At 33.2% G+C, this 10,956-nt stretch overlaps 1 protein-coding gene across 1 annotated transcript; it reads right to left on the bottom strand.

Moving 5' to 3' along the window:
- Window positions 1–1,903: 1,903 nt before the first annotated feature.
- LOC119615723 (rho GTPase-activating protein gacK-like) lies at window positions 1,904–6,775 on the bottom strand (the record flags this gene model as incomplete). Its single annotated transcript, XM_037971726.1, has 2 exons — window positions 1,904–2,957; window positions 6,564–6,775. Coding segments are annotated over 2 exons (722 nt in total), but the record flags the coding sequence as incomplete, so codon positions are not given.
- Window positions 6,776–10,956: the final 4,181 nt, after the last annotated feature.

The raw sequence follows: 10,956 nt of genomic DNA, 5'->3' as shown, positions 1-10,956 counted from the left end.
TTGATGCAGTTTGACTGAAATTTCATATGAACAAGGATCAGAAGTATAGGTCTGTAATTGACACTTCTCCCCAATAATTATACGAAGAGAAACTCGCTTTATTATTATCAATAAATCGTTTAAAAATCAAGATATTAAATGAAATTCAACAAAAAATTATTTGTTATTTGCATTATTTCCTGCCCGAGATCATGGCTACTATAAGTTTTCCGAAATGGTTCAGACGCTTAAGCATCAAAAAAACCACTTATGTGGTATCATAAGCATCACTTATCCAACAGCGTCTATCATCTGCTTTGAGAGCTGCTGAGTGTTATCTATTGCGACCTCTATCTGTAGCGTATTCTCTCATGTGCTAAGCAAGATTTGTGCAGTGCCACGGGAGTGCTATAACAAGAACTAATTAGTCGGACGGTAGAAGTTTGTATTGCTATTGGGCTATTTTGGCCCTATGTTATAGTTCAAGGCGAGAGCCACCAGTTACCATAACTAACCACACAGACGTCTCGGTAGCAGTTTGTACTGATTAGATAAACTACTTCACTTTCCAATGATAACTTCAACATTATCTTGATTTGATAGGATTTTGCAACACCAATAAGAAAGACCTAATAATGGTCGTTCTCACGACAATTGAATCTCCGCTCCGGAACGACCCGATTCTAAATCGGCTAAAGATTGTCATCTCAGCAGCAGCTGTATCAACCGGAAGTTTTATACCCAGGAAAGAACAACCAGTTACAGCCAATATGTTACAATAACAACCTAATAATGGTTACATCCAAACCACTGAATTCGGAAAACGCCAATAGGGTTTTAGAGGCCTGTAACCCAGCAAGGGAGATGATGTAAAATGAATAAATAGATCAAAGGACAAAAAGTACTGACGGACTACGAGAGCTCTCTTCGGTATAGTTATTATGTTGCAACCTAATCTGCTTCAAGGTGTGTACAACATATTGGTGTGAATGGTTTATGCGAATTTTCAAAATATGACTTTTGGCCAAAAATCAATTTCTCTGGCCGTGTGACGGTTGTTGAACGTACAAAATCTAGAGTCCTTGACTATCATTGCCAGAAGCACAGATATACATAATTATCGAATACGTATATGTACTTATAAGTATGAAGATACTGATTAGAACCAAAGTAGCCATATGCCACCCAAATTAAAGGAAATTTTCTTTTTAATTTTCAGGATTTTTCCTTTAAGAATCTGGGATACAGTATGTAATTTTAAAATTTGGAACCCTTACAACTCATGAGACATTTTCCCGACATTTAATACAAATCTGATAACAAATTAAAAATTTGAATTTTATTCAAAGCAACGGTTTTCAAATGGGGATCCGAAGACCTATAGGGGTCCATAGAAATATCTTAGTTGGTCTGAAGAAGGACGTAAGAAATAATTTGCATTATTTAGGAATATTTTGAAATTTATAAATAAATCGTCATAATGAGATTTTGGCGATGAATGGTCCATGATAAGTAAAACAATGTGTGTTTTTTTTGTAACCCATGCTTAAAAACTAGACTCCCAGTATTTCTATTAAGACTTCAAGTGCTATAATGCGGACAGCTCCCGTCACAATAATGTCGATGATGTTCAAATCGTTCTATCAAAAAAATCGCAGAATTGTTTGTATTCTTTATTAGATTATGTTTCACCAATCGCTTGCAATTCAGCTGGGAAACCTCGGAGTCCCTTAAGCTATTTAAGATATAATTCAGTTGGAGTAACTTTAAACAATTCGTTTATCTTCAATTGGATTATTGGTTTTCGAATAATCAATAATTTCATCAAGTATCATAATTATCCGCTTCGCATTCCTCGAAATTCTTAAAAACCCAAAATTGTATAACAAAAAATAAACAACCCTAATTTTCAGAGTAAAATAATGAGTTTGTAGGTGCAACATGGATTAGGTGCGTAAGTATTTGTTTAATCATCAGATGAAACACAATACTAGTTGACAGTGGTTATAAATTTTAAAAAATATAGTTACTAAATTTGGAAAATAAGATTATATAGTGTCACAGAAGGAAATCCAGATTTCATTTACGTCAGATTGGATCAATTTCGATATAACTCAGTTAAAATAATATCGATCTATTTGTGTTTAACAAAATTGAAATTCATAATCGAAATTTCTCTTAAAGGATCTACTATCTTGTCGGTAACTATTATTTAATAGCAATTTCTTTAGTAACATCTTCCACTGTTGACCAGGTCAGATATCTATATAGAGTCTACATAGGCACTCAAACATACAACAAAACAAAACAATATTCATGTTCTGTCAAGCTAGAACATTCTCTTCAAATCCTCTTTGCCCTCATTTCTAATACTTTCATACATTTGCAAATACTCATTGTCATAAAATGTTGTTGATTTCATTACTGTTGTTGTTGTTGCTGTTACAATTGTCCATTGTCCATCAACATTATATTTTGACAGCTGCACTTGTTGCAACATTATTACCATTGTTAGCACCACCACCACCACCATTGTTATTGTTGTTGCCACTGTTAACATTGTTATTATTGGCCAAATTGTTGTTGTTTCCATTGTTATTATTGTTGCTGTTGCAGTTGACAACATTATTCGCATTTTGCTGTGTATTTGCATTCGTATTAGTGACATTAGCAGTTTGATGATGGGAGTGATGATGTTGTTGTTGTTGCTGTTGTTGCTGATGATGTCCTCTAACCAATTCCATATATTGAAAGGGTACATGAAAATTTTGTCCTTTGTGCTCGACTATCAAATGACCACGACATGTTGAGGCACCAACAACCGTTACACTTTCACCTTTTTTCAATTGTTCGGTGGGCGGATTTGTAATCGTGTCCTCAGGGAAATTCATTTTCATAATACGATTTTGTGGAAAACATAGTTTTGTATTGCCGGTAACGGTGTAGTTGCGTGACGGTGGTACCGGTGGTGGACGTTCCTGCAAATAGTGAATTGTGTTTAAATTAATACAAATTTGCATAACAAAGAAATTATATTAAAATGGTTCATAATGGCAAAAAGTATGAATTTGATAATAATGCATAGAAATGCGAAAAAAGGCTAATATGAATGTGGGATAAGTTTAGAAATTATTGTGATAAAATTTAAGCAGATGGGGTGCTTAAACTGAAAAGGTGTTAGTAAACCTGATAAATCAGAACCTTGCCTTATTTTATACTATTCACTATACAACATAATAAGAGGTAACAATATCTTAAAAAATCATTAAATCATCTTATCACTTCTCCACAAAGATACTGTTTTGTGTTTTCCAGTTCAGTAGTTGTTCTCTTCTGAGATGGAAGTAGGTTTTGAAGGGGTTCAGAGCTAATTCGTATCTTGACATCTTTATTCGATCCTTACTACCTCCTTAATTTAACGGCCAATATTACAGAATAACACACACCCGATGCTTGCAAATGCAATTGATCCTGTGATTTCTGTATTTGCGTTGCAACAGAGTTCGAGAAATCGGTGTCCAAATTACCCCGGAGTTTAAAATTCTGCACCCTGCTGAAGGCCGTAATAAGCAAGACACAATTTTTAAGAGAGTCTATAGTCCTAGTCTATAGTCTTGTCTATAGTCTAGTCTATAGTCTAGTCTACAGTCTAGTCTATAGTCTAGTCTATAGTCTAATCTATAGTCTAATCTATAGTCTAGTCTATAGTCTAGTCTATAGTCTAGTCTATAGTCTAGTCTATAGTCTTAGTCTATAGTCTAGTCCTATAGTCTAGTCTTATAGTCTAGTCTATAGTCTAGTCTATAGTCTAAGTCTATAGTCTAGTCTATAGTCTAGTCTATAGTCTAGTCTATAGTCTAGTCTATAGTCCTAGTCTATAGTCTAGTCTATTCTAGTCTATAGTCTAGTCTATAGTCTAGTCTATAGTCTAGTCTATAGTCTAGTCTATAGTCTAGTCTATAGTCTAGTCTATAGTCTAGTCTATAGTCTAGTCTATAGTCTAGTCTATAGTCTAGTCTATAGTCTAGTCTATAGTCTAGTCTATAGTCTAGTCTATAGTCTAGTCTATAGTCTAGTCTATAGTCTAGTCTATAGTCTAGTCTATAGTCTAGTCTATAGTCTAGTCTATAGTCTAGTCTATAGTCTAGTCTATAGTCTAGTCTATAGTCTAGTCTATAGTCTAGTCTATAGTCTAGTCTATAGTCTAGTCTATAGTCTAGTCATAGTCTAGTCTATAGTCTATTCTATAGTCTAGTCTATAGTCTAGTCTATAGTCTAGTCTATAGTCTAGTCTATAGTCTAGTCTATAGTCTAGTCTATAGTCTAGTCTATAGTCTAGTCTATAGTCTAGTCTATAGTCTAGTCTATAGTCTAGTCTATAGTCTAGTCTATAGTCTAGTCTATAGTCTAGTCTATAGTCTAGTCTATAGTCTAGTCTATAGTCTAGTCTATAGTCTAGTCTATAGTCTAGTCTATAGTATAGTCTATAGTCTTATAGTCTAGTTATAGTCTAGTCTATAGTCTAGTCTATAGTCTAGTCTATAGTCTAGTTATAGTCTAGTCTATAGTCTAGTCTATAGTCTAGTCTAGTCTATAGTCTAGTCTCTAGTCTAGTCTATAGTCTAGTCTATAGTCTAGTCTATAGTCTAGTCTATAGTCTAGTCTATAGTCTAGTCTATAGTCTAGTCTATAGTCTAGTCTATAGTCTAGTCTATAGTCTAGTCTATAGTCTAGTCTATAGTCTAGTCTCTAGTCTAGTCTATAGTCTAGTCTATAGTCTAGTCTATAGTCTAGTCTATAGTCTAGTCTATAGTCTAGTCTATAGTCTAGTCTATAGTCTAGTCTATAGTCTAGTCTATAGTCTAGTCTATAGTCTAGTCTATAGTCTAGTCTATAGTCTAGTCTATAGTCTAGTCTATAGTCTAGTCTATAGTCTAGTCTATAGTCTAGTCTATAGTCTAGTCTATAGTCTAGTCTATAGTCTAGTCTATAGTCTAGTCTATAGTCTAGTCTATAGTCTAGTCTATAGTCTAGTCTATAGTCTAGTCTATAGTCTAGTCTATAGTCTAGTCTATAGTCTAGTCTATAGTCCTAGTCTATAGTCTAGTCTATAGTCTAGTCTATAGTCTAGTCTATAGTCTAGTCTATAGTCTAGTCTATAGTCTAGTCTATAGTCTAGTCTATAGTCTAGTCTATAGTCTAGTCTATAGTCTAGTCTATAGTCTAGTCTATAGTCTAGTCTATAGTCTAGTCTATAGTCTAGTCTATAGTCTAGTCTATAGTCTAGTCTATAGTCTAGTCTATAGTCTAGTCTATAGTCTAGTCTATAGTCCTAGTCTATAGTCTAGTCTATAGTCTAAGTCTATAGTCTAGTCTATAGTCTAGTCTATAGTCTAGTCTATAGTCTAGTCTATAGTCTAGTCTATAGTCTAGTCTATAGTCTAGTCTATAGTCTAGTCTATAGTCTAGTCTATAGTCTAGTCATATAGTCTAGTAGTCTAACTATAGTCTAGTCTATAGTCTAGTCTGTAGTCTAGTCTGTAGTCTAGTTAATCTATAGTCTAGTCTGTAGTCTAGTTAATAGACTAGTCTGTAGTCAAGACTACAGACTAGCCTTTATAATTTCTTCAAGATACTTTTACAGACAGAGGAGATGTATCAAGTGATTTTGGGGATTCTGAATAAGTGTAAGAGATATGACTGTTTAAGGCAATTGCATTTTGGGTTAAACCCATACAATTGCCGCTAGAGGCAGTCTTTTACTTATAGACCAACATTATTTAACATCGTATGTTTTCTTTTGTTATCTCTTCAATAATCTTTAAATCCGTTGACATATTCACTGGTCTCTTTTATGATTATTAGTTATATTAAATGTCAATTTCATGCCAACATCATTGACTTAATGCAACAAGCATTCCAGTTCTTTGTTATTCCTTAGCATGCCAATGCACTATAATATTTTGTAAATAAGTCATGAACTAAGTATCAACAGTTTTAAACATAATACAGTAGGTAACAAAAGTAGATGTATAGTAGATTATTTTTTATGAAATAAAAATGAAAAAAATATAAGTAATTATTTAGTTTAAATCTTCTGCTTGTTACGAGTTTTTAAAGGTTTTATTTGTGAAATTATGTTTTTTTATAATTTAAAGATTTTTTTATACGAAGAATTTTTTGTCTCACTGTTCTACTAAACCGTTATAATTCAAAGGTTTGCACATTGATGGCAAAATATTTCGCCTTTGTAAACCGATGTTTGTAAAATACTTACATATTTAGGGTGTTATCTAAATTTTACAATGTCATACTGTCCTTACACATTATGACATTATCATTGATTGATCATATGACAGTTTTAAAAGTGTCATAACTTTCATAGACAATCCGACACATTATTCTTTGGGTTAAATGTCTCCATTCTTCATGTCTTCATGATGTGAACAAGATCTGATTTAATTTAAAAAAGTTTACATCCTCACTGAACACCCTAATTAGCTGTGTCGTAAATTTACTTTCAATCCTCTAGAAAATACTACTACTACTATTCTAACCACCATATTACATCATTGTCTACTTACCAAATCTAATCCAAAGAGACTGCATGTTTGCTGAATTATCTTTGTGTCACATTTTTCATTTGGATCCGGTGGTGGTGTACCCGCTATAGGTTGTGGTCTTGGTCTTGTAACCGTACCCAGATTTGTGGTTTTAGCCGATAAACGTGGTAGCGAAGTTGTTAAAGTAGCGGCGGCAGCCGCTGCTGCTGCAGCAGCAACAACTGCATTTGATGCTGAAAATATTCGTGCAACAGCAGAAAAAAGAGAGGAAACAGAAAGAACATTAAAAATAATAGAAAATAATGAAAATTGAAGTTTTATTTCTCTTCTTCTTAAGCAATATATTAGTTTTATGGCAAATGGAAATAATGAATGAATAAATGAACGAACGCCTGCATGAAAAATGGAATTTGGTTAGGGAATAATAAAAAGTCCTTATGGATTGAGTGCGTGTGTGTTTTGTATCTTTATTAAGTGACAATATGTGGGTAAATTTTCTCATATGAAGTGTTTGACTATCTGAATGTAGAATGTTGGATACTTTAGATTATGGGTTAAATTGTTAAGACGTGAATGTTGTTGGATTTAATATTTTAATTTGTGCTTTCGAATTTCCTAGAAATAGCCGTTATAACTACCGGGAAGAGAAAGTGTTACTTAAAGTGACATACATTTAGCAGAATCGACAATGGACTTTGATCTGTAACTAGACTATAGACTAGACTAGACTATAGACTAGACTAATAACTAGACTATAGACTAGACTATAGACTAGACTATATACTAGACTATAGACTAGACTATAGACTAGACTAAAGACTACACTAATAGACTAGACTATAGACTAGACTATAGACTAGACTATAGACTAGACTATAGACTAGACTATAGACTAGACTATAGACTAGACTATAGACTAGACATAGACTAGACTATAGACTAGACTATAGACTAGACTATAGACTAGACGATAGACTAGACTATAGACTAGACTATAGACTAGAACTATAGACTAGACTATAGACCAGACATAGACTAGACTATAGACTAGACTATAAACTAGACTATAGACTAGACTATAGACTAGACTAGAGACTAGACTATAGACTAGACTATAGACTAGACTATACTAGACTATAGACTAGACTATAGACTAGACTATAGACTAGACTATAGACTAGACTATAGACTAGACTTTAGACTAGACTATAGACTAGACTATAGACTAGACTATAGACTAGACCTATAGACTAGACTATAGACTAGACTATAGACTAGACTATAGAACTACTGTAGACTAGACTATAGACTAGACTATAGACTAGACTACCGTATAAACTACCGGGAAGAGAAAGTGTTACTTAAAGTGTCACACATTTTAGCAGATCGACAATGGACTTTGTTGATCTTTAGATAACAACAAAATAGACTATAGACTGGACTATTACTAGGCTATATACTAGACTAAGATTAGGCTATAGACAAGACTATAGACCTAGACTATAGACTAGACTATAGACCAGACTATAGACTAGACTATAGACTAGACTAGAATGATATAGACTAGACTATAGACTAGACTATAGACTAGACTATAGACTAGACTATAGACTAGACTATAGACTAGACTATAGACTAGACTATAGACTAGACTATAGACTAGACTATAGACTAGACTATAGACTAGACTAGACTAGACTATAGACTAGACTATAGACTAGACTATAGACTAGACTACTATAGACTAGACTATAGACTAGACTATAGACTAGACTATAGACTAGAATAGACTAGACTATAGACTAGACTATAGACTAGACTATAGACTAGACTATAGACTAGACTATAGACTAGACTATAGACTAGACTATAGACTAGACTATAGACTAGACTATAGACTAGACTATAGACTAGACTATAGACTAGACTATAGACTAGACTATAGACTAGACTATAGACTAGACTATAGACTAGACTATGACTAGACTATAGACTAGACTATAGACTAGACTATAGACTAGACTATAGACTAGACTATAGACTAGACTATAGACTAGACTATAGACTAGACTATAGACTAGACTATAGACTAGACTATAGACTAGACTATAGACTAGACTATAGACTAGACTATAACTAGACTATAGACTAGACTATAGACTAGACTATAGACTAGACTATAGACTAGACTATAAAGACTATAGACTAGACTATAGACTAGACTATAGACTAGACTATAGACTAGACTATAGACTAGACTATAGACTAGACTATAGACTAGACTATAGACTAGACTATAGACTAGACTATAGACTAGACTATAGACTAGACTATAGACTATAGACTAGACTATAGACTAGACTATAGACTAGACTATAGACTAGACTATAGACTAGACTATAGACTAGACTATAGACTAGACTATAGACTAGACTATAGACTAGACTATAGACTAGACTATAGACTAGACTATAGACTAGACTATAGACTAGACTATAGACTAGACTATAGACTAGACTATAGACTAGACTATAGACTAGACTATAGACTAGACTATAGACTAGACTATAGACTAGACTATAGACTAGACTATAGACTAGACTATAGACTAGACTATAGACTAGACTATAGACTAGACTATAGACTAGACTATAGACTAGACTATAGACTAGACTATAGACTAGACTATAGACTAGACTATAGACTAGACTATAGACTAGACTATAGACTAGACTATAGACTAGACTATAGACTAGACTATAGACTAGACTATAGACTAGACTATAGACTAGACTATAGACTAGACTATAGACTAGACTATAGACTAGACTATAGACTAGACTATAGACTAGACTATAGACTAGACTATAGACTAGACTATAGACTAGACTATAGACTAGACTATAGACTAGACTATAGACTAGACTATAGACTAGACTATAGACTAGACTATAGACTAGACTATAGACTAGACTATAGACTAGACTATAGACTAGACTATAGACTAGACTATAGACTAGACTATAGACTAGACTATAGACTAGACTATAGACTAGACTATAGACTAGACTATAGACTAGACTATAGACTAGACTATAGACTAGACTATAGACTATACTATAGACTAGACTAGACTATAGACTAGACTAGACTATAGACTAGACTATAGACTAGACTATAGACTAGACTATAGACTAGACTATAGACTAGACTATAGACTAGACTATAGACTAGACTATAGACTAGACTATAGACTAGACTATAGACTAGACTATAGACTAGACTATAGACTAGACTATAGACTAGACTATAGACTAGACTATAGACTAGACTATAGACTAGACTATAGACTAGACTATAGACTAGACTATAGACTAGACTATAGACTAGACTATAGACTAGACTATAGACTAGACTATAGACTAGACTATAGACTAGATATAGACTAGACTATAGACTAGACTATAGACTAGACTATAGACCAACGGTTCCCAAAAGGGGGTCCGCGGACCCCTAGGGCCGTAGCAAAATCCTAGGGGGTCCGCGAAGACGAACGAAAAAAATCATGAATAAAAAATATTCTCTATATGTTACAAAATATTAAAAATATCTCCAAATTTTTCATAAATACTAAAATACACAATTTTTATTCAATAATCCCAGATTTGTTGGTGACTCTTTGAATTTTATTGTTTCGGTCGTTTATCAGGATGAAGCTAGGCCCTACAAATTTATTGTTTCACTTTTATAAAGTAAAGTATTACGTGATTTGTAATTTTTATAAATATATATGTATCGAAATAAATGTTTTTATAGCAGACGGATAATGATTTGCCTTAGAATTAAATACTGATACTGGTATCCCGGAATATGAAGTTAGGTCACATTTCATAATATTTTTTAAATTGTAAGCAAAAGTGTTAATCTAGTTAATTTTAAATATAAATATTCCATTCCAACGTGATACACAGATTTTAACTTCATTTTGTTGTCCAATATTATTAAATCAACATCAGAAAATTCATAGCGTTTTGCGTAAATAGTCAAAACCACGCAGTAAAATAATTCGTAGGTATTTTAAAATTCAAATTTAAGATCCAAATTCACAGTACATTCGCAAAGAGTCCAGGTCATATGGGTAACGCATTCCGCAACAACATCGAAGAAGTCTAACTTTCACATATTTTCCCGAAAACTTAGCTTACATACTCAGCTTACTCCTATGCAATCGCAAAAAAATTTAGAAACATGACTCTTTAAGCACATGTCGACAATACTTGTTAAAGAAACCTTTTCTCTACCTTGACGAGAAATGAACATGAAAGCTCTCACGATCATAAAATTAAACATCATGGTAGAAGTCATTCTATATTTAAAACCATGAAATTGAAAACATCTCCGAAATACTAAATGT

This window comes from Lucilia sericata, unplaced genomic scaffold (genome assembly GCF_015586225.1).
Source record: "Lucilia sericata isolate MDLA Ls3-8-SP2 unplaced genomic scaffold, ASM1558622v1 Contig007335F_arrow, whole genome shotgun sequence".
Classification (NCBI taxonomy): Eukaryota; Metazoa; Arthropoda; class Insecta; order Diptera; family Calliphoridae; genus Lucilia; species Lucilia sericata.
This window is presented reverse-complemented; position numbering and strand designations above follow the sequence as displayed.